This window comes from Delphinapterus leucas, chromosome 5 (genome assembly GCF_059928025.1).
Source record: "Delphinapterus leucas isolate spDelLeu-1000000601 "Yukka" chromosome 5, BTC_Dleu_Yukka2, whole genome shotgun sequence".
NCBI lineage: Eukaryota > Metazoa > Chordata > Mammalia > Artiodactyla > Monodontidae > Delphinapterus > Delphinapterus leucas.
The window spans coordinates 101240669-101266050 of record NC_143133.1 but is presented as its reverse complement, the minus strand read 5'-3'; the positions used below and the strand labels follow the sequence as shown (position 1 = coordinate 101266050).

Genomic DNA, 25382 nt, shown 5'->3' with positions numbered 1-25382 from the left:
GGATAGCCAGTTTTCTTCACACTGTTTAGTGACTAATCCATGCTTACCTCTGAACTTTATCTACATGGCCAATTTCCATGTAAGTAAACATCTGGGACTTTCTATTCTATTCCATTGGTCAGTCTGTCTAACCAAGAGCTGAGTGACACATAGGATGAATTACAAAGTATTCTCTCTTTTCTGTTCTCTGAATTATTTAACATTGAAATAATCCATTTCTCAAATATTTAATAGAACTTACTTGTAAAACCACCTGAACCTACCACCTTTTGAGGAAAAATTAACTACCAATTCAATATCTTATTGGTTATATGACCTTTTAGGATTTTTAAGTCCATTTTGTTAAGATTTACTTTTTAAAATATCATTTGCTGGATCCCACAAGTTTTATTTGTACTGTTTTTATTAATGTTCACTTCTAAACATTTTGTAAATGTTCATTCCATGTTTTCTTTTGATCTGTGAGTTTAGAAGTATATTTTAAAATTACCAAGTATGTTTTTTTCTTTACTTTGGTCTGACCATGATCTATTGGACTCCACTTCATGGAAATGTATTGAGACTTGTTTTATTGCCTGTTATGTTAAAATGTTATTTGTGTATTCTTGAAAAGCCTGACTAATGTTGTAATGCAGTTTCTGTATTTGTACATCATATCAAACTAGCTAATTGTGTTCTCAGTCTTCTACATATTGCTGTTTTTTTTTTCTTTTTGCGTGTTTGACCTATCAATAGAAGTGTGTTGCCATTCCACATTGTGATTAGTTTTCTGTGTGTGTGTATGTTGAGGTTTTCTGATGTACATTTATGCTAATTTTTAAAAATTGAACGTTTTGTTTTTAAGTAGTGTACTTTCAGGTATGTATTTGATTCTGTCTGTTCGTAGGGGCTTTATCCTGGACTGGAACTTGTATTAGTTAGTTTTGAAGAGTTCACAAGGCCCAGCCATTTCAGACCTGCCTCAGACCCTTTGTTCTCTCTTGCTATTGGAGAAGGCAAAAACACCTTCCAGTTTCAGTGCTGTTCTGGAGTTGGTCCTCCAAATATCTCAGTGAGCGCCTTTGGCTCTCTTGTGATTCACATGCTGCTTGCTTCCCCCCTGCTCAGTTATTAATATTGTGCAGGTCTTGTATCTGCTCAAATTGTGGGGTTCCTGAAACACCTAGTTTGATTAGGATATTGTTTTAAAATTTTTGTTATCCTACTTACCCTGGCTGGTTTATGTTTTTGGAGGGGTGAGGATTAACTGGTCAGAAATTTTACCACAGTTGTCCAGGAACTTTTTTTAAATGAAGGTTTTTTGTGTTTCCCCTCCACCTCCTTCTTTTAGTGGTTAACCTTGGAATTTTTATGGCGTAGTTAACAATCTAAAGTTAATCAGTGTGTTTAATGTCTTTCTGAACAATAAGGACCTTAGAACACTAAAATTCATCACCTTTCTTTCCAACCTTTGTTCAGTATTTCAGTTATTTCCCAACCCACATTTAAACATTATTAAATATTTATTTGGGTTTACTTTGATCGTATTTCTTTTGTGTATCTCAGACATTCCTTCTGAACTAATTTTTTGCTAAAGGATGTATTTCTAGAAGTTATACAAGGGAAATTCTGTTTAAATAATCTCAGTTTTGGTTCATCTGAAAAATGTCCTTATTTTACTGTCATTTTTAATTTTTTCAGCTTTATTGAAGTGTAATTGACAAAATTGTATATATTTTGATGATTTGACATATGCATATTGTTATGCAGGTTAATTAACACATCCATTACCTCACAGTTACCTCCCTTTGTGTGTGTGGTGAGAACACTTAAGGTTTACACTCAGTAAATACATGTACTGTTATTCCTGATAGTTGTACTAGATACAATTCTAGTTGGTTTTCTCTTGGTGTTTTGAAGTTGTTATTCCACTGTCATCTGGTTTCCTTTGTACTTCAGTACAGCTGCAGTCTTTCCTTCCTACAGATCTCCTTTTTCTCTTCTGCTTTTAAGATCTCATCTGTTCTGTAGTTTCACTATAATGTATCTAGATGTGTCTTTGTATTTGTCCTGCTAGTATACATTGTGCTTCTTATATTTGTGATGTGTATCTTTCTGATCTGAAAATTTATTTCATGGACTCTTTGAATATTACTTCTCTTTTTCTGGGATTTGAAACTCTCTTCCTATTTACTAATTTTCACTTCGGCTCTGTGTAATCTTTTGTAAAAACCATTAAGTTTTTAATTTGAATTACTATGTTTTTCATTTCCAAAAGTCCTACTTTTTCTTTTTCTTTTTTTTTTTTTTGGCGGTATGCGGGCCTCACTGTTGTGGCCTCTCCCGTTGCAGAGCACAGGCTCTGGACGTGCAGGCTCAGCGGCCATGGCTCACGGGCCCAGCCGCTCCGCGGCATGTGGGATCTTCCCGGACCGGGGCACGAACCCGTGTCCCCTGCCTCGGCAGGCGGACTCTCAACCACTGCGCCACCAGGGAAGCCCTGTTCTTTTTTAGATATGCTTGGTAATTTTGATGGATTCTTATTCTTTTTGTTTGTATCTTTTTCTTTTGGCAATTCATACATATTTAATTCTATATCCTATGGCTGATAAATCCAGTATCTGAAGTCTTTTGGGGGTCTAAATCTGTTTATCGTCTCTGAAATTTTCCTTATGGTGCCATTCTTTCCTGTTTGGTGATTTTATTTTGTAAACGTACCCTTAACTGAACCTGTGGAAATCCAGAGGTTCCAAATTGGGCATGTTCTGAGAGGTTTTACATTTGCTCCTCTAGGCCAGGAACTGCCCCTGGGACTTTTTTTTTTTTTTTTTTAAACATCTTTATTGGAGTATAATTGCTTTACAATGTTGTGTTAGTTTCTGCTTTATAACAAAGTGAATCAGCTATACATATACATATATCCCCATATCTCCTCCCTCTTGCGTCTCCCTCCCACCCTCCCTATCCCACCCCTCTAGGTGGTCACAAAGCACCGAGCTGATCTCCCTGTGCTATGCGGCTGCTTCCCACTAGCTAGCTATTTTACATTTGGTTGTGTATATAAGTCCATGCTACTCTCTCACTTCGTCCCAGCTTACCCTTCCCCCTCCCCGGGTCCGCAAGTCCACCCTGGGTCATTTTTGCTCTCTTCTTGGCTCTTGGCCTAATGTGAGGTGCTCAGGTTCGGCTCCTCCCCTTACTGTGGGTTCAGTGGTCTCCCAGCGCTGATACTGGCATTTGTCCTTGGGGCAACTGTGGCTTTTCTGTTTACTTACACTCCTGCTCAGGTTCCCACTTATATATTGGCCTCGGCGGTTTCCCTGCTTTCCTGAGAATCCAGTAAAGCATTTAAAATTATGTTTATAATTTAAGAACTAACAGTAATAGGAGAGCCCTTCAGACTATGTAGTCTTTCATAACCCCCACAAGCAAAAAGTTGCCACTACCATCTGTAGAGCCCCCAAAAGGGCATAGTTTTGTCTTAATTGATATTTACTTAACCTTATATACTACTAGATCTCTCTAGTAAAACTTATTTGTTGAGTATCTTTGTAGACCTTAACAGAAGAAGCTTTTTGGTCCCATGTATTTGTCATGCCTGAAGTTTTTTCTTAAATTTAAACTGGGAGTTCATAATTCATAAAATGTAAGATTCCTTGGCATAGCTGTGTCTGTCACTTGGTGCCTCTTTGCTCTGAATGTCTCAAGTATCAGTTATTTTATATATACCACTCCCTTAGCACATTGATGTTATAAATTCCTTCATAAAGATGACTAAAGTACTGATGTAGATTCAGAAAGTAACTGCATTCTGCCTGAAACTTTGCAACCTTTCTTTTGTTTAAAAAAAAAGTTTCTGTTTTGGCCTTTGGCCAAAAGTTATAAAGTTCTTACCTGACCATAAATTCCCTGATTTCCCCCTATTCGTCTGCAAACAAGTATCTTTATTCTTGTCTGGAGACCGGAGTTCAGGACTGAGTGACACAGTGGCTATTTGTACTACATTCTAACACAGTTGTCTGGTTTTCCTCCTTCTACTTGTTTCATTTCTCAATCCCTGTTTTAATGCAGTACCGAATCAGTGTGTTTTCTTGGGAGTCAGCTTTATTGAATTATAATTCATATGATACAAAATTGACCCACTGGGTTTATAATCCATGATTTAGTAAACTTAGAGTTGTGCCAACATCACCATAATCCAGATTTAGTTCATTTTCATCATGCTCCCAAAATTTTCATGAGCCCTTCTTGGAGTTAATCTCCACTCCTCCCCTCCTTTCCTCCTTGCCTCTTGCTCAAGGTAATCATTGATATGGTTTCTGCCCATAACTTTGCTTTTTCTGGGTATATCATGTAAGTGAAATCAAACTCTATATAGTGTTTTGCACCTGCTTGTTTCACTTAGCATAATGTTTTTGAGGTTCATTTCATCCATACTGTAACATTTTTAATACTGAATAGTAGTTCATCTTATGCATATACCACATTTTGTTTATCCATTTACCAGTTGATCATTTGAATTGCTTCCAGTTTGGGGCTGTTATGCAAAATGCTGCCATGAATATCCATAAACATGTCTTCATGTGAATATGTTTTCATTTATCTTCGGTGAGTTCATACAAGTGGAATTGCTGTTTCTTTTAAGAAACTACCAAAATGTTATCCACAGGGGCTGTACTGTTATTATATTCCTGTCAGTACCATATGAGGTTTCTGCTTTCTCATCATCTTCTCCAGCACTTTGTGTTGTCTTTCTCTTTGATTATAGCAATTCTCTGGGATGTGAAGTGGTATCTCATAGTGGTTAAACCAATGTGGGTTTTTTGGTGGTGTTTTTTTTTTTTAAATAGCATTTTCTCCCTAAAGGAAATGGCTGCTCTCTAGTGGTGTGTTCCTCACATTACACTTGGGAAAAGGGCATTTATAACAAGCCTAAATAAAGCATGTTAAAATTTACATTCATTCATGTTGTGCCTATACTGTTTAGCACGCTGAGTGCAATTTGAGGACCAGGTTCAAAATGTTTTCCTGGGCTTCCCTGGTGGCGCAGTGGTTGAGAGTCTGACTGCCTATGCAGGGGACACGGGTTTGTGTCCCAGTCCGGGAAGATCCTACATGCCGTGGAGCGGCTGGGCCCGTGAGCCATGGCCGCTGAGCCTGCGCGTCCGGAGCCTGTGCTCCGCAACGGGAGAGGCCACAACAGTGAGAGGCCTGCGTACTGCAAAAAAAAAAAAAAAAAGTCTTCCTAATTACCCCTATTAATAACCCTTAGGACCTGGTTGGTCGGCTGTGGCTTTTACTTAATCCTGGAGGTGCATTATAGTCACACCAAGTTTTTGTGCTTCAGATCTCATCCACTTTATATACTCACATCTTTTGGCATAAAGGTTGACACCTGTGGAGTGGCTAATGCCTATGAAGATAGGGAGAAAAAAGCCAGAAACAGTTTTGTTGACTCAAACTTTCCACATCCTTTCAAACCAGAGCCAGAGGAGTAAATAATTCTTACTGGTGGAATGAATGTAAATTCCTTTTAATGAATTGCACACAAATGGACTGTCTGGTGGCTCCTTGGTATTTTCAGGTAACACTTTGTAAATATGCCTGTAGAGAGTTGTAAAATTTTAGAAGAATGGGTCTCAGGTGCCCCTAGGCTCCTGGGGCTCTGCTGAAATGAGAGCACCATGCACATTAAAAGCAGTGAAGAAATTGAACTTAAGGAAGGAAACTAGCCAGGGACTAACTTAAGGGATGGTAAGTAAACAAAGATGTGGCTTCAGGAAATTAGGGTAGTAGAACTAAACATTTAATGGTTTAAAGTAAGAACTTACAAGTTTTGCTTTAATGCAACAGGATATCATTCTTTTAAAAGTGGAGAGAATGTACGTATGTGAAATTTCCCTAACCTCTTATGCCTTAGCACAATGCGTTTACCTAACAATGCATTTTGCTCTCCTGACATGGCTGTAAAATGATCATACATATGTGTATACATACATAGCGCACACACAGATGCCTGAATACAAAATAGTAGCATGATGGATGGGCCTGCTCATGGTTGGTTTACTGCTTCAGTCAAATGGAGGCAAGAGGAGAGCCCAGACTGTGCATCTGTGAGTGACATTTTGGTACACAGTAATTGTACTCTATAGTAAATGGAATTATGTTATCAATTGGGGTGGCTAAAGGGGTATAAGATATAGGATAGGAGATACATAGTTTATTCAATTTCATGATAAACATGATATATTGGGGGATTAAAATTTAAACATGCATCAAAACTTTAAAAATGTTGCTATAACAAATATTGTTTTTCAAATGATTAATATGTGGAGATTTTGATTAATCTGATGTTATCATTGTCAAAACAAAATGACTTACAGAGATACTGTTATTTAACAAATTTTTATCCTCAGCCTTTGTGTTTTGGAACCAAGTCTGGTGATGTATATGAACAGAATTGTTTAACTCTTCCCAGAAAAACTATCATAAAGTAAGTAGGGTGTGTGTATGCTTGCCCATCCAGTTCTGCAAAGCATGATAATGACTAATTTGAAAGGTGATTTTAAAAATACAAACTATGGAAAGTACACAGCACACGTAGCTTAACACACATTCCTCTCCACTTCATATTTTCACTTTCTAGGTCTGTTGTGCTAAAGGGATGGGAATGTATCATGAAACATAAGAGGAGTGTTGTACTTTAATGGATAAGCTGGCTTATGCCATGCTGTCAAGCTTGAAATAACTCAGTCTGAACAGTATAGCCACAATGATGGCTTTAGAATAGCATCTAGGTTAGAGAGGGCCACTGAAGGCAGGGACAGTGGCTGTTTGAATGGGAAAATACCAGAACTGAAGTCACCTGTCACTTGCATGGAGAAGAGACATGCAGTTCAGAAGCTGGGCACCCTGACTTATGCCTTATGCCAACATACATTCTGAAGCATGTCACTTTGCACAGGGCAGTTAAACTGTTGAATGGATGGAGTGACTCTCACAGGGATGAAAAGTCAGTCTTCCCTTGCTTTTTTATTTTTAATTATCTATGGCTGCGTTGGGTCTTCGTTGCTGCGCGCAGGCTTTCTCTAGTTGCGGCGAGTGGGGTCTAAATTGCAATGTTCGGGCTTCTCATTGCGGTGCCTTCTCTTGTTGCGGAGCACAGGCTCTAGGCGCACAGGCTTCAGTAGTTGTGGCTCATGGGCTCTAGAGCGCAGGCTAAGTAGTTGTGGCGCACGGGCTTAGTTGCTCCGTGGGATGTGGGATCTTCCCGGACCAGGGCTCGAACCCGTGTCCCTTGCATTGACAGGCGGATTCTTAACCACTTCTTAACCACCCGTGTCCCTGGACCACCAGGGAAGCCTTGTCTTCCCTTGCTTTTTACCGTCATTTAAAATAAGCAGGAGAGGAGGGGAAGATGGCGGAAGAGTAAGACGTGGAGATAACCTTCCTCTCCACAGATACATCAGAAATACATCTACACGTGGAACAACTCCTACAGAACACCTAATGAACACGGGCAGAAGACCTCAGACCTCCAAAAGGCAAGAAAGTCCCCACGTACCTGGGTAGGGCAAAAGAAAAAGGAATAAACAGAGACAAAAGGATAGGGACGGGACCTGCACCAGGGGGAGGGAGCTGTGGAGGAAAGGTTTCCACACACCAGGAAGCCCCTTTGTGGGCGGAGACTGCAGGTGGCGGAGGGGGAAGCTTCGGAGCCGCGGAGGAGAGCACAGCAACAGGTGCAGAGGGCAAAGTGGGGAGATTCCCGCACAGAGGATCGGTGCCGACCGACACCCACCAGCCCGAGAGGCTTGTCTGCTCAAACGCCGGGGCGGGCGGGGCTGGGAGCTGAGGCTTGGACTTCGGTCGGAGCACAGGGAGAGGACTGGGGCTGGTGGCGCGAACACAGCCTGCAGGGGGTTAGTGCGCCACGGCTAGCCTGGAGGGAGTCCGGGGAAAAGTCTGGAGCTGCTGAAGAGGCAAGAGACTTTTTCTTCCCTCTTTTTTCCTGGTGTGTGAGGAGAGGGGATTAAGAGAGCTGCTTAAAGGAGCTCCAGAGACTGGTGCGAGCCGTGGCTATCAGCGTGGACCACAGAGACGGGCAAGAGACGCTAAGGCTGCTGCCGCCGCCACCAAGAAGCCTGTGTACGAGCACAGGTCACTATCCACACACCCCCTTCCTGAGAGCCTGTGCAGCCCGCCACTGCCAGCGTTCCAGGATCCGGGGACAACTTCCCCGGGAGAGCACACGGCGCACCTCAGGCTGGAGCAATGGCACGCTGGCCACAGGCTCGCCCCGCACACCATGCCCCTCCCTTCCCCGTGGCCTGAGTGAGCCAGAGCCCCCGAATCAGCGGCTCCTTTAACCCCGTCCTCTCTGAGGAAGAACAGACGCCCTCCAGTGACCTACACACAGAGGCAGGGCAAAATCCAAAGCTGAGCCCCAGGAGCTGTGAGAACAAAGAAGAGAAAAGGAAACTCTCTCTGCAGCCTCAGAAGCAAGCGGATTAAAGCTCCACAATCATCTTGATGTACCCCACATCTGTGGAATACATGAATAGACAACGAATCATCCCAAATTGAGGAGGTGGACTTTGAGAGCAAGATTTATGATTTTTTCCCCTTTTCTTCTTTTTGTGAGTGTGTAGGTATATGCTTCTGTGTGAGATTTTGTCTGTATAGCTTTGCTTCCACCATTTGTCCTAGGGTTCTAGCCGTCCAATTTTGTTTTCATTTTTTTTTCTTAAAAAAATTTTTTTCCTTAATATTTTTAATAACTTTATTTTATCTTCTTTTTCTTTCTTTCCTCCCTCCCTCTCTTTTTCTTTCTTTCTTTCTTTTTCTTTCTTTATTTTCTTTCCTTCCTTCCTTCCTCTCTCTCTCTCTCTCTCTCTCTCACTCTCTCACTCTCTCACTCTCTCACTCTCTCACTCTCTCTTTCTACTTTTTCTCCCTTTTATCCTGAGCCATGTGGATGAAAGGCTCTTGGTGCTTCAGCCAAGAGTCAGTGCTGTGCCTCTGAGGTGGGAGAGCCAACTTCAGGACACTGGTCCACAAGACACCTCCCAGCTCCACATAATATCAAACAGCGAAAATCTCCCAGAGACCTCCATCTTAACACCAGCACCCAGCTTCACTCAACGACCAGCAAGCTACAGTGCTGGATAACCTATGCCAAACAACTAGCGAAACAGGAACACAACCCCACCCATTAGCACAGAGGCTGCCTAAAATCGTAAGTCCACAGACACCCCAAAACACACCACCAGATGTGCACCTGCCCACCAGAAAGACAAGATCCAGCCTCATCCACCAGAACACAGGCACTAGTCCCCTCCACCAGGAAGCCTACACACAACCCACTGAACCAACTTTAGCCACTGGGGACAGACACCAAAAACAATGGGAACTACGAAACTGCAGCCTGCAAAAAGGAGACCCCAAACACAGTAAGATAAGCAAAATGAGAAGACAGAAAAACACACAGCAGATGAAGGAGAAGATAAAAACCCACCAGACCTAACAAATGAAGGGGAAATAGGCAGTCTACCAGAAAAAGAATTCAGAATGATGATCCAAAATCTTGGAAATAGAATAGACAAAATGCAAGGAACATTTAACAAGGACCTAGAAGAAATAAAGATGAAACAAGCAACGATGAACAACACAATAAATGAAATTAAAACTACTCTAGAAGGGATCAATAGCAGAATAACTGAGGCAGAAGAACAGATAAGTGACCTGGAAGATAAAATAGTGAAAATCACTACTGAAGAGCAGAATAAAGAAAAAAGAATGAAAAGAACTGAGGACAGTCTCAAATACCTCTGGGACAACATTAAACGCACCAACATTCGAATTATAGGGGTTCCAGAAGAAGAAGAGAAAAAGAAAGGGACTGAGAAAATATTTGAAGAGATTATAGTTGAAAACTTCCCTAATATGGGAAAGGAAATAGTTAATCAAGTCCAGGAAGCACAGAGAGTCCCATACAGGATAGATCCAAGGAGAAATACGCCAAGACACATATTAATCAAACTGTCAAAAATTAAATACAAAGAAAACATATTAAAAGCAGCAAGGGAAAAACAATAACACACAAGAGAATCCCCATAAGGTTAACAGCTGATCTTTCAGCAGAAACTCTGCAAGCCAGAAGGGACTGGCAGGACATATTCAAAGTGATTAAGGAGAAAAACCTGCAACCAAGATTACCCTACCCAGCAAGGATCTCATTCAGATTTGATGAAGAAATTAAAACCTTTACAGACAAGCAAAAGCTGACAGAGTTCAGCACCACCAAACCAGCTTTACAACAAATGCTAAAGGAACTTCTCTAGGCAAGAAACACAAGAGAAGGAAAAGACCTACAATAATGAACCCACAACTATTAAGAAAATGGGAACAGGAACATACATATCGATAATTACCTTAAATGTAAATGGACTAAATGCTCCCGCCAAAAGACACAGATTGGCTGAATGGATACAAAAACAAGACCCATATATATGCTATCTACAAGAGACCCACTTCAGACCTAGAGACACATACAGACTGAAAGTAAGGGGATGGAAAAAGATATTCCATGCAAATGGAAACCAAAGAAAGCTGGAGTAGCAATTCTCATATCAGACAAAATAGACTTTAAAATAAAGACTATTAGAAGAGACAAAGAAGGACACTACATAATGATCAAGGGATTGATCCAAGAAGAAGATATAACAATTGTAAATATTTATGCACCCAACATAGGAGCACCTCAATACATGAGGCAAATACTAACAGCCATAAAAGGGGAAATTGACAGTAACACATTCATAGTAGGGGACTAACACCCCACTTTCACCAATGGACAGATCATCCAAAATGAAAATAAATAAGGAAACACAAACTTTAAATGATACATTAAACAAGATGGTCTTAATTGATATTTATAGGACATTCCATCCAAAAACAACAAAATACACATTTTTCTCAAGTGTTCATGGAACATTCTCCAGGACAGATCATATCCTGGGTCACAAATCAAGCCTTGGTAAATTTAAGAAAATTGAAATTGTATCAAGTATCTTTTCCGACCACAACGCTATGAGACTAGATATCAATTACAGGAAAAGATCTGTAAAAAATACAAACACATGGAGGCTAAACAATACACTACTTAATAACGAAGTGATCACTGAAGAAATCAAAGAGGAAATCAAAAACTACCTAGAAACAAATGAAAATGGAGACACGACGACCTAAAACCTATGGGATGCAGCAAAAGCAGTTTTAAGAGGGAAGTTTATAGCAATACAATCCTACCTTAAGAAACAGGAAACATCTCGAATAAACAACCTAACCTTGCACCTAAAGCAATTAGAGAAAGAACAAAATAACCCCAAAGTTAGCAGAAGGAAAGAAATCATAAAAATCAGATCAGAAATAAATGAAAAAGAAATGAGGAAACAATAGCAAAGATCAACAAAACTAAAAGCTGGTTCTTTGAGAAGCTAAACAAAATTGATAAACCATTAGCCAGACTCATCAAGAAAAAAAGGGAGAAGACTCAAATCAATAGAATTAGAAATGAAAAAGGAGACGTAACAACTGACACTGCAGAAATACAAAAGATCATGACAGATTATTACAAGCAACTCTATGCCAACAAAACGGACAATCTAGAAGAAATGGACAAATTCTTAGAAATGCACAACCTGCCAAGACTGAATCAGGAAGAAATAGAAAATATGAACAGACCAATCACAAGCACTGAAATTGAAACTGTGATTAAAAATCTTCCAACAAACAAAAGCCCAGGACCAGATGGCTTCACAGGTGAATTCTGTCAAACATTTAGAGAAGAGCTAACACCTATCCTTCTCAAAGTCTTCCAAAATATCGCAAAGGGAGGAACACTCCCAAACTCATTCTAGGAGGCCACCATCACCCTGATACCAAAACCAGACAAGGATGTCACAAAGAAAGAAAACTACAGGACATTATCACTGATGAACATAGATGCAAAAATCCTCAACAAAATACTAGCAAACAGAATCCAACAGCACATTAAAAGGATCATACACCTTGATCAAGTGGGGTTTATTCCAGCAAGGAAGGATTCTTCAATATAGGCAAATCAATCAATGTGATACACCATATTAACAAATTGAAGGAGAAAAACCATATGGTCATCTCAATAGATGCAGAGAAAGCTTTCAACAAAATTCAACAGCCATTTATGATAAAAACCCTCGAGAAAGTAGGCATAGAGGGAACTTTCCTCAACATAATAAAGGCCATATATGACAAATCCACAGCCAACATCATCCTCAATGGTGAAAAACTGAAAGCATTTCCACTAAGATCAGGAAGAAGACAAGGTTGTCCACTCTCACCACTGTTATTCAACATAGTTTTGGAAGTTTTAGCCACAGCAATCAGAGAAGAAAAGGAAATAAAAGGAATCCAAATCGGAAAAGAAGACGTAAAGCTGTCACTGTTTGCAGATGACATGATACTATACATAGAGAATCCTAAAGATGCTGCCAGAAAACTACTAGAGCTAATCAACGAATTTGGTAAAGTAGCAGGATACAAAATTAATGCACAGAAATCTCTGGCATTGCTATACACTAATGATGAAAAGTCTGAAAGTGAAATCAAGAAAACACTCCCATTTACCATTGCAACAAAAAGAATAAAATATCTAGGAATAAACCTACCTAAGGAGACAAAAGACCTGTATGCAGAAAATTATAAGACACTGATGAAAGAAATTAAAGATGATACAAACAGATGGAGAGATATACCATGTTCTTGGATTGGAAGAATCAACATTGTGAAAATGACTCTACTACTCAAAGTAATGTACAGATTCAATGCAATCCCTATCAAACTACCACTGGCATTTTTCACAGAGCTAGAACAAAATATTTCACAATTTGTATGGAAACACAAAAGACCCCGAATAGCCAAAGCAATCTTGAGAACGAAAAATGGAGCTGGAGGAATCAGGCTCCCTGACTTCAGACTATACTACAAAGCTACAGTAATCAAGACAGTATGGTACTGGCACAAAAACAGAAATATAGATCAATGGAACAGGATAGAAAGCCCAGAGATAAACCCACGCACATATGGTCACCTTATCTTTGATAAAGGAGGCAGGAATGTACAGTGGAGAAAGGACAGCCTCTTCAATAAGTGGTGCTGGGAAAACTGGACAGCTACATGTAAAAGTATGAGATTAGATCACTCCCTAACACCATACACAAAAATAAGCTAAAAACGGATTAAAGGCCTAAATGTAAGGCCAGAAACTATCAAACTCTTAGAGGAAAACATAGGCAGAACACTCTATGACATAAATCACAGCACGATCCTTTTTGACCCACCTCCTAGAGAAATGGAAATCAAAAATAAACAAATGAGACCTAATGAAACTTCAAAGCTTTTGCACAGCAAAGGAAACCATAAACAAGACCAAAAGACAACCCTCAGAATGGGAGAAAATATTTGCAAATGAAGCAACTGACAAAGGATTAATCTCCAAAATTTATAAGCAGCTCATGCAGCTCAATCTCAAAAAAACAAACAACCCAATCCAAAAATGGGCAGAAGACCTGAATAGACATTTCTCCAAAGATATACAGACTGCCAACAAACACATGAAAGAATGCTCAACATCATTAATCATTAGAGAAATGCAAATCAAAACTACAATGAGATATCATCTCACACCAGTCAGAATGGCCATCATCAAAAAGTCTAGAAACAATAAATGATGGAGAGGGTGTGGAGAAAAGGAACACTCTTGCACTGCTGGTGGGAATGTGAATTGGTACAGCCGCTATGGAGAACAGTATGGAGGTTCCTTAAAGAACTACAAATACAAATACCATATGACCCAGCAATCCCACTACTGGGCATATACCCTGAGAAAACCATAATTCAAAAAGAGTCATGTACCAAAGTGTTCATTGCAGCTCTATTTACAATAGCCCGGAGATGGAAACAACCTAAGTTGATTTATCCATCATCGAATGAATGGATAAAGAAGATGTGGCTCATATGTACAGTGGAATATTACTCAGCCATAAAAAGAAACGAAAGTGAGGTATTTGTAATGAGGTGGATGGACCTAGAGTCTGCCATACAGAGTGAAGTAAGTCAGAAAGAGAAAGACAAATACCGTATGCTAACACATATATATGGAATCTAAGAAAAAAAAATGTCATGAAGAACCTAGGGGTTAGACAGCAATAAAGACACAGACCTAGTAGAAAATGGACTTGAGGATATGGGGAGGGGGAAGGGTAAGCTGTGACAAAGTGAGAGCGTGGCATGGACATATATACACTACCAAACGTAAAATAGATAGCTAATGGGAAGCAGCCGCATAGCACAGGGAGAGCAGTTCGGTGCTTTGTGACTGCCTGGAGGGGTGGGATAGGCAGGGTGGGAGGGAGGGAGACGCAAGAGGGAAGAGATATGGGAACATATGTTTATGTATAACTGATTCACTTTGTTATAAAGCAGAAACACACCATTGTAAAGCAATGATACTCCAATAAAGATGTAAAAACAATAATAATAAGCAAATAGAAAATTAATAGGAGTAGTCAAGTAAGGCTCAGGACTGTACAATCAAATTTTAGATTAGATCCATGGGCCAGAGAGAAACCTATGGTGAAATTCATTTTGGACATCCAGTGGGTTTCAAAACTTTCCAATATTTTATAGATTCTAATTTATCCAGGACCAATATCATTTTCTTGGACCAAGCAATACGTTTTAAGGATTAATGGAGCTTCAAATCCTGAGGCCCCACGTCAGTGATGTGAATGGAGTTTAACTCAGGGATTGATCATGGCCTGCAACGTTGGACAAAATGGGAAATGCTGTAAGCAGCTCATGATGCTTGTTCTCAGTGGAACAAACTTGGGAAGTGTTGTGTGATCATCAACCTAGTCCAAGTTTCTTAACTTACAAATTAGAAGCAAAATATAATCTCACAGAAATGAGCTAAGTATAGGAAAAGGCCTTCTACAGAACCAAATGCCAAGTGGCCAAATAAATCTGGCAAAATGGTTAACTTCAGTTGGCAGAGAAATGCAAATTGAGGTAGTATAAGACTTTTTCCAGGAATTCCCTGGCGGTCCAGTGGTTAGGACTCCACACTTTCACTGCCGAGGGCAAGGGTTCAATCCCTGGTCAGGGAACTAAGATCCCGCAAGCTGCAAGGTGTGGGCAAAAAAAAAAAAAGGACTTTTTCATTTTGCAAGCAAAGCTGGCAAGAGTGTTAAGCTCATCCACAGTTGGTATCAGAGCTTTTTTGGGAGAAGTGGTTTGGTGACAAAAAATTTTTTTTAATTGGCTTATTGTTTGACCCAGAAATCCCCCTCCCACTTGTAGGAATGCAAGACAATGTGTGTACCAAGAATCCTCAGTACAGCATTGTTTGCAACAGCAGAATAATTGGGCCAGGGGCAGCTTGCCTGCATAATGGGAGAATGTTTAAATAAATGGTGATACGTCTTTAGTTACACAATATTTTACAGCCAAAATGATTAACATAGAAGACATATAGGGACTTCCCTGGTGACGCAGTGGTTAAGAATCCGCCAACGCAGGGGACACCGGTTCGATCCCTGGTCCGGGAAGATCCCGCATGCCGCGGAGCAACTAAGCCCGTGCGCCACAGCTACTGAGCCTGCACTCTAGAGCCTGCGAGCCCCAACTACTGAGCCCAAGTGCTGTAAACCCACGCACCTAGAGCCCATGCTCTGCAACAAGAGAAGCCACCACAATGAGAAGCCCACACAACCCAACGAAGAGCAGCCCCAGCTCGCTGCAACTAGAGAAAGCCTGCACGCAGCAACGAAGACCCAACACAGCCAAAAATAAATTAATTTTTTAAAAAAAGAAATATGAAGTGGGGAGAAAGTCAGAATATAATACATCCAAATTTATGTTTAAAAATAATGTGTAAGTGAACAAAAGTTATGGAAAGATGCACCAAACTTAATGGTTGTTTACTCTGGGGAGGAAGGGATGAAGCAGACTTGCTCTTACACTTTTTGCTCTATACGCTTTTGTGTCATTTGATTTTTTAAAAACTAGACTATTTGTAAATCAGTTTGAAAAAAATATTTTAATTCCAAAATGATACTTACATAGATGTAGATGTAGGCTTGGGGACCTCTGTAAAACCACTTTACCAGATCACTTACTCCCTTGAGATGCTTGTAAAGTCCTTGGTTGCGATCTTGTATACCAAGTCCTACCTGCAGGAGGAGGAGTTTCTTCAAAGGCTGCAGAATAAAGATGGGAAAGCAAGGAGTTGAATAGTTAACTGAAGACATTTTCCTAAAGCCCATGCACTTGAGTTCAATTGGTTTTCCAATAATAGTGTGTATATATGTAGAAATGTATGTGTGTGTTGTTTAGATGATAATTTAGTAGGGAAGAGATGCAAACCCATAATTATTTCTGCCCTCCTACATGTGAAATAAGGTAAATGAGATGTTAGGACTGGGCCCCAGTAATAGAGAAGGGTGATGTAAAGCACTTATCCAGAGCAGGCACATGGTCTTTCTTTTCAAGCTAAAATAGAATTGTCTGTTTAGAAAGTATTTCAAGGCCCGCCCTCCAGTCTGCTGGAAGGGCACAGGTCTTTATTACCAGAGCCTTGCTGTCTCACTACAGTCTTGGCTTTCAGCTGAATGTGGTCTGTGGAGAAACCACAAACCCTGAAAGAATCCTGCTCTAAGACAAAACAGGCTAGACGGGTACAGTTATCTAATCACAACCAAGTAACAGCAGATAAACCTCCGATTATATTCTGGTAAAGACCCATTGGACTTCAAAGCTGTTTGGAATGGATTGAAGGGGTTTGAACACCTCCTAGGTGTCCTAATTTAAAGCGGCCTGGATTGTGACAATTTATATTCCCAAGAACCCTGGCAAATAGTAAACAAATATCCCTTTAAATAATTCAGGCGTCAAAAGTGCCTAAATACTTAGAAGACAGACGCACAGAGAAAGGTTTGTATCTTACCTTAGAGGTGCTGCGGTAATCCAGCAGTAGTAAAATTGTCTCCCAGTGTCTGGGAGACAGTTCTTACATACCTTAAGATACCAGAAGCAGAAACTGCAAAGACATTGGTAGAAGTCAGCCTACTTAAAAAACTAAACAAACTTCCTTAAAATGTGTCATAATAAAACCTGAAAAGCAAAAGATAATTTGGAAAATTTACAACATAATCAGAGGTTAATATCCTGAATATATAAATCAAAAGGGAAAGATGAATAGCCTGGAGGGATAATTTGTTATTTTTTCTTTTACTGCTCAGCATCCTTTTCCTTCATTAACAGAACTCTTCCTAGTGGAGAACTCATTCCATATGATTTAAGTGAAAACTTTCCCCACATCTACCCAGTTAGGCTCTTGAATTGGGTCTAGAGTATTGGTCCTGTAACCTATGCACTACAAATGGCAACTTCATATGTAACAAAAAACAGTACCATAAGAATGAAAATGTAAATGAAAACATCAGAAGACAGTCTCCCACCTGTCAAATCGGGTGATTTTTTTTCCTTTTTGTGTTTTCCAAACATAATACCCATGATTGGTAAAGGACCGGATTATTAATGCATGCTAAAATCACTAAGTGAAACGTGGTTGCCACAGGGCAAAGCCCATATTTGTAAGAGTTTTGGTGATCATATCCTCACCAAAGACTCAAAGTTAGCATCCCTAACAGGATGATTTTAGGTGTCTCCTGATGTGATGCAACATGAAATAATACACAGCACCACCTGTGAAAGTTTCTTGCCAAATACAATCAAGCTTCTACACCTAACCCAGGGACTTCCCTGGCGGTCCAGTGGTTAAGACTTAGCCTTCCAATGCAGGGGGTGCAGGTTCGATCCCTGGTTGGGGAGCTAAGATCCCACATGCCTCGCAGCCAAAAACACAAAACATACAACAGAAGCAATATTGTAACAAATTCAATAAAGACTTTAAAAATGGTCCACATCAAAAAAAATCTTTAAAATAAACCTAACCCAGTTTATAGGAAATCTATATAGGAGACACAGATATGAATTCACGGACTCTTAGGGAAAAACAGGGCCAACATGTAGGACGTTGTATTACAAAGGTGTGGGGGTTTTTTTGTTCTGGATTAACAGAGAGACATGACAACCAAATGTAATGCCTGAAACTTGACTGAGTCCTGGCTCAAAAAAAAAAAAAAAAAAAGCTGTAAGACCTCTGGGGGACAATCACAGAAATTCGAATATGAACCGAATATCAGATGTTGAGAAATTTTCTTAGCTGATATAATGGTATTGTGATCCTGCCGGATAATGTCCTAGGATATGCTTGCTTAAGTCTTTAGGGGTGAAGCATAAATATACACATGCACACATTTACATAAAGAAAATACGGTGAAATACTGTTGAATCTGCCCAACTAGTTTGCTTCAGGGATGGCCATGGGAGCATTCTTTATACTATCCCCAAATTAGAGATAGTCTCAATGTTTAACAAGGGGGTTGGTTAAATAAACTGGTACAACCATGCAGTGGACAACTACTACTGAAAATGTATGAGACAAGGTATGACGAAAGTTTTTGTGAAAAAAATGAAAACCCAGGTTTTATGACCCATGTTTTAAGGCCTAGTTCAAGTGAGAGCTCTTCCCTCAGTCTTCCCTTTAGTCTTAAGCGGGACTAAAACTTTCCCTTTCCCGCACCTGCCATTGCATGCTCACCACTTATTGCTGGCTTGTCAACTCTGTGAGCTTGCCAAGGGTGGGTCCCTGTTTGTTCATTAGGACCGATATAAGTAGAGGTCAGCGTAATGTAAGGAAGAACAAAAAGAATCAAAGAGGAAGAGGTGGGTAGCAAGATCTTTATCAGTATTCAAAGACTGGAGGGTCACCTGTTGGGATATTGTGGTGCAGTGAGGGGAGGGAGGAAGTCTAAAAAGGCCACCAGTCTTGAGTGTTTATGGCAGAGGCACCATGCTAAGCACACTCTGTACACCATCTAATGTGATCCTCAGCACCTTACCAGGTAGACACCAAAGCTGTAACTGTTTATAAGAAACCCAGAGAGGTTAAGTAACTTGCCCATGGTCACATAGCAAACCAGAGAGCCAGGATTCAAATTTAGGAAGTCATCTTTCAGCACCTAGAGTATCATTTCTTTTGGAATGGCAAAGGGAAGAGAAACCAGATGGACTTTAGATTTCTTCCCATACCAACATTCTACAAATATGTCTCCCCATACCCAGCAAACAAATTGAAAAGAGGCAAAGTTGGTCACTGTTGCACCTGGCAGTTGATGTTAAGATAAGCAACACTGGTGGTATTAGGCTAATTTGTGATTGAGATCTTTTCTTTTTTTAATTATTTATTTATGGCTGCATTGGGTCTTCGTTGCTACGTGCCAGCTTTCTCTGGTTGCAGAGAGCGGGGGCTACTCTCCGTTGCAGTGCATGGGCTTCTCATTGCGGTGGCTTCTCTCATTGCGGAGCACAGGCTCTAGGCACATGGGCTTCAATAGTTGTGGCTCGCGGGCTAGAGCACAGGCTCAGCAGTTGTGCCGCACCGGCTTAGTTGCTCGGTGGCATGTGAGATCTCCCCGGACCAGGGCTCGAACCCATGTCCCCTGCATTGGCAGGCGGATTCTTAACCACTGCACCACCAGTGCAGTGATTGAGCTCTTGAAAATAAACTGAACAGAAAGATGAGCTACCCTCTGCCTGCCCCTTTCCCATTTCAACAATAAATACATACTGTGAATAAGGGCAAATTATTCCATGTGAGACTCTCCTTGGCTCTAAGTGGTAATTACATATAGCAATTTTAGGAATTACTTTATTCAAGCAAAGTGAAAGCATGGATTCCACGCCAATGATTTCTCTAAATTTTTATTAATTTTTTTTTTTTTTTACAGCTCCATCCTCTTGTGAAAAGTAAAGAATTTGAAGACGAACAAGTCAATTACATGGTTTTTTAAACAGCAATTAATCCTTATTACAGAGAACAATAAACAAAAGATCTGTGGCACGGTATCTTTGGAAAGATCTTTTGCAAATTTTTCTTCTAAAAAAAGAAAACTATAATTCTCACAGATCACGTATGTCTCTTTCAAAGGACTGTACAAGGCAGCTAAATTTTATTCACAAAAGCCCCTAGTTTCAGTTCCATTGCTGAAGTAGATAAAACACACGGAGTCCCCCTTGTCTGTGTTGCACATCTTTCCACTGAGCACATCACTGCTTCCCTATCCTACATACAAAACCATTGTGTGGACTAGATAGCTGGCACATTATTACACAATAATTAAAGAAAAATTCATATTATTTTAGAGACAGACCAGTGATCTTCATTTATCAACTGGACGATTTATTCTTTTTTAAACAATTTTAATAATACCAAGATTTGACTTTCCTCTAAAGTTATAAGAAAGCAAAAAATATATAATATAATATAATATATAATGGTAATAAATAAAAAAAAGGCAACCCTGCTCAGGTATCATCCAAAATATGATCACATTCAGGAGAAGAAAAAAAAAAACCAACACAAGATTTGGGACACACGTGTATAAACACACACACCAACATGAACAGTGTATACTTGGTATCTGAGGAGGGGATGTGCAGTAATTTTAACAATACATGTTGATGGCCTGAACAAAAGGTGAGTACTGCCTTTTGTTCTTAAACAAAAGTTAATTAACAAAAGTTAATACTACCTGTATTCAGCATCACTTAAACATCTACTTGTAAGCAAAGCAAGTTATCTTCCTTAGGTCAGCCACTGCCTGGTCTGACCAGTGCAGCTCGGCCAGCCTCGCTGTCAGTGGTCTTATTTCTTTGTCCTTCCAGGTCGATATAGTAATATCTAGGCTCCCAGGGAGCTGTAAGTTTCCTTCCTGCCGTCTTGGGTAGAGAAATACAGGCACTTCTCTACCCAGCACAGTACCTGTTGATATCCAACACACCGCGAACAGAAAGAATAGAGTGGCTTTCCCCGGGACAACAGGAAATTTACAGCTACCTTAAGAGAGGTGGCAGATGGGTGCTTGTCAACACCTCATAAATACGAACTAAAGAGCATGGCCAGTGGTCACAATTCGTTCTCGGATTTTCGGTGACTGACACAACTGGATTGGATATTTGAGGCGTGTATGGTGGAAATACCACTTGCAATGTTTGAAGGAAAATCCCCAACACCATGTTTGTTATTCTGCCACTCCACCTCCCACAAACAAAATGACAAAAGTATAGGAAAAAAACCTGCATCCACAAATTCGAAGTAGGACCAAAAACAAAAGAGGCAACCACTAGAGCAAGAGAGAAAGGGACCAAGTACCGCTATAATCCTGACACCCCTCCACAACCACAATGAGGAAATCTCTACATCTGTGTTTCTAAAAGAAGGCCAAATATTCTAGCAAGATTTAAATACTGCTAATCAGTGGTAAAGAGTGTAAGAGATGAGGTGGCGAAGTTTTTCACAGATTTTGTGTAGTGTCTGGGCAAACAAATCCTTAAGAGAAAGTAGAATCTGTGTGGGAGGTAGGGAATCAAGCCTTATTTGATTCATTTACCTAAAGATGCACAAATACACCTCAAACTTCATGAAGCAGAAGAGAAAAAGGTGCAAGACCCACCTAACATCTCTTATAGCCATGGCAAAATGAATACAGCATTATTCCAAAATTAGGTGTGGTCAACAAAGGCACAATAAATATATCCAATTTAGCCAGCCTCGTAGTCTGTGTGTGTGTGTGTATATGTACACACACATTTCCTTTCATATATCAGAGATAAGAGTTTTATTCATTTTGGAGGGCACAATGGTTTCTTTTTGCTTCTAAAAATTACTGAACAGGAATCATAAAAAAAAAAAAATAGTTAAGCTCCTGATCCTACTAACGTTAATATTTAAGGTACCAATTAAGGCAAGTTTTCAGCCAGAAAGGGGTAGTTTGTTAGCTTCTAAACATCCTGAGATCGGGAATTAAAGGATATAGGACAAGGGAGATAAGTGTGGTCCAATTTGTCTAGGGGAAATAGCTAAACATTTTGGTCAAAACAGATTATAAAATAAAGGTCCTTTTGTTCAAAAAAAAAAAAAATCAACAGGCTTTTCCCATTCAGTATTGTGATTAAATCATAGCACCAGCTAAGTCATTCTCCTGTTGTAGTTCTGGTCCTGATAATATGCCAGCTGGACCCTCCCACAGCTGGCATATGAAGGACGTTTTCACATTCTTAACCCAGTGTAATTTGGTAAATTTCAGTGAAGTGTTTTATCATTGTTTATCAGGGCCCTTAGTCTAGCTAAAATCTTAAATTCGGTGATTCACATTTTAATTACCTCCAGGAAGGACAGAAACATTCAACGTTTTTTAAAGTAAAACAGTGTTCTTCCATTTCCTAGTAAAGATAGACACACACACACACACACACACACACACGAAACTGTAGTGCCAAAGGCAAGGTTTTTACACTCCATTTTTACTCAAGATGTTTTGTATTTGTCTCACTGTGAAGTGTGTACTATTACGGTTGTTATAAGAACTTCACATATTCAAAGACTTGATTTTATAATCTAGTCCTTTCAATTATCTACCTCAGTACAAATTTTGCCTCTGGGAATTTAAGCATGCAGTGGAAAAGTGCAAATGATTTAAAAATGCTTTAGATTTCTATATACAACTGCAACGGCGAAAAGACCTTATGAACCTTAAGGATTCATCAGCCACTACCCTTTTACATACTCTACTTTAAAAGTAGCCATTAGGAATTCTTTTAGGTAAAATGCATTTTGCAGTAAGAATCAGAAATATTCCATGATCAAAACAGTACAAACTGATCTCTGCAAACTCGTTAGTTTTTTAAGGGAAAAATAAAATCTTAATATAAAGGTCAGGGAAACAAACACACACACAAAGAATAAGGCCACTGAAAAAGCAATTACCTCTTTTAGAAATGGCTGAGAAATTGCCTTGGAAATGTCTTCAGTCAAGGGGACACTGTGGCTCCTGACAAGACACACACGCTCAGCACGGTCTGCATAGATCAGAACCTGTCCTCAAGAACACACTCTTCCAAACTGACAGGTGGCTTGTACTGGGGAGTGATGGGGTGAAGGGAGCAGGAATGGCCAAGGGAGTAAGGGGGAAAAAAGATGTTAAGTAACCACATAAGCCTGCTTCTGGTGTCCTGTCTCCTACGTATAAGAGATGGACACACAATGCCACAAGCAGACAACCTACCAGGCAATTCCTGTTCATTTAACAACAGGCTGCTTTTTAAATGAGTAGTCTAAAAAGGACCATGGCTCTCCTTTAGAACATCAGTAAATGAAATCAGTCCATCAAGATCGCACATCAAGTTCTTATGCTCAGATATTACTACTGTTGTAATTCTCTCGCTTTAACCTAAACATGAAGTAACAGACCTCTGTCCTAGCTAGTGATAACCAAAGAACAGGCTGGATACTGTAAGACACTGAAGGAACAGCTTCACACAAACAATTTATATTGTGAAAAATAAGCATCACTCCCATCCGCTACACATCCCTTTTATATAGTTACCAAGAAAGTTCTTACATTCATCATATGGACCTTAGACCTCTTCATTATAAATAAAGATGGTACTCCCTTCTTCACTAATGAACAGGACAATGTCAAACATGCTTGGTAGGAAACAGCTCGTAGGGGGCGGAAATGGGATGAAGGCAGAAAAATAAACCAGTTGTAGCGTTAACACTCACTCCTCAACTGTAACAGATGTACAAATTCTACTTCTAAAAGGGATAAAAAGAATTGGCTTCTAAAAACTCTGCACTCAAAATAATGCTTCCAATAATAACCCTCAAAGTTTCAATGAAAAAAATCTGTGCTTATGGATATGTGGGAATTCTGTTTGGGTTTTTTTCCCCCACTTTAGGTCATTCAAAATAAACTTGGTTTAATGTATAGAATCTGGCAATAACAACTTATGGGAAGGCCACAGTTCCTCTTCAATCTAATCACATCTAGTTGATTGAGAACACTCTGGACTGAAGGCATGTGGTGACTTTTTTTTTTTTTTGAAAGTCTAATAAACCACCCCAAATCTCCACAGCCTCTCAGGGAGTTAATTTCCCCTAGACAATCAAGGGCTCTCCAAGTCTAGTTTTGCTATAAATATAAAGTAATTCGTAGCAGAAAAATATAGCCTCTCTAAGAAGTAGATTTCACTTTTCTTTGTTCGCTGACAAAACTCTGAGTTGGTAGACAACGTGAGTTACCACATAACTGGAGACCACAGATCAGCACCTCAAATTCCAGCTCTACTTAAACAAAAATTAAAAGCACTTCAACCATCTGGTCACGGATAAATGTTGGTTTCCTTCTTCCCCAAAGTAGAAAATGCAGAGTGCAGTCAATGTGACTGCCTTTCTCTGGAGCAGGGGGTGGGAACGGCAGCGCCCGGTCCTCCGTGGTACATGGAGATGGGGATGCAGATGGGGGTGGAGGCGGCTTCCCTGTGCACTGTAGCTCCTCTCTCCCCCAGCCCGACGGGGCCGCCTTCCAGCACAGTAACGGAGAAATCAGAGCTGGGTTGAACGTGCAGTATCCAGGCAATGGGGGGTCGGGGGGTGGGTTGCCTTCAATTTTATAAATTAGGACAATACCTGGTATTATCAAAGCCACTGTTCAATGGCAGAAAGTGGGGTACAGTGGAGTCCTTCACAACTTATGTTTTATAGATGACCATTAGAATTTATTAAACAAATATTTCCCCCAAAACTTAAAAGAAAAAAAAAAAATCACCCACAAAACCCTACACCACAATTCACTGTTTTTTTAAAAAAAAATTCCTTCTAGGAATGAACTAATGTGGCTACTGAGATGATGTGAATTTGCTTCCAGAGTTGAAATTGCTCCTCCTCATTTCATTTGCATCCTGCTGGTTAAAAAAAGACGGAAATGTTTCTAGACCATTCATACGCCCCCTCAGGCTACATTGCACTTCTGTCCTTTAGGAAGGAAAGGCAAGATCATCTCTGAGGCCAGCCTCCTCATTTCTGCTTCTACAAAACCATCCTGTCCAACCAATGATTCCATAGTTCTTGAGTTTCAGTGAACAAATATCCTGGCCATCTCATGGTGCTTCTCTTCTCGAGTTTGGTATCCTGATGAGACAAATGTCTGGACTGTTTTGAGGCTTCCAACGTGCAAAAAAGTTCCCAAGGCATCAGATCAACCTGGGCCTCCATTAAGGTGTTTTGGTTACTTGTTTCAGCCGCTGAAAGCCTTGTCTTGTGTAGCGCACCAGGTCCATCAGACTGCTGTCAAGGGCCAGGGTGCACACACCTGTGCTGAGCTGAGCAAAGAATT

The 25382-nt window shown here is 40.1% G+C and overlaps 2 protein-coding genes across 20 annotated transcripts in view; one reads left to right on the top strand and one right to left on the bottom strand.

The window, feature by feature from the left end:
• KLHL8 (kelch like family member 8) overlaps positions 1–753 on the top strand; it is a 61063-nt gene extending 60310 nt beyond the window's left edge. For all 8 annotated transcript variants that reach the window (XM_022561622.3, XM_089912278.1, XM_089912276.1 and 5 more), the window contains one exon: positions 1–753. This exon is cut by the window's left edge and continues 6477 nt beyond it. The gene's annotated coding sequence lies outside the window, so the exon portion shown is untranslated.
• AFF1 (ALF transcription elongation factor 1) overlaps positions 1–25382 on the bottom strand; it is a 230812-nt gene that overhangs the window by 5373 nt on the left and 200057 nt on the right. For all 12 annotated transcript variants that reach the window (XM_089912261.1, XM_022561660.2, XM_089912267.1 and 9 more), the window contains one exon: positions 1–25382. This exon is cut by the window's left edge and continues 5373 nt beyond it. In XM_089912261.1, the coding sequence (XP_089768387.1) occupies positions 25261–25382 (122 nt within the window). In that variant the 3' untranslated portion in view covers positions 1–25260.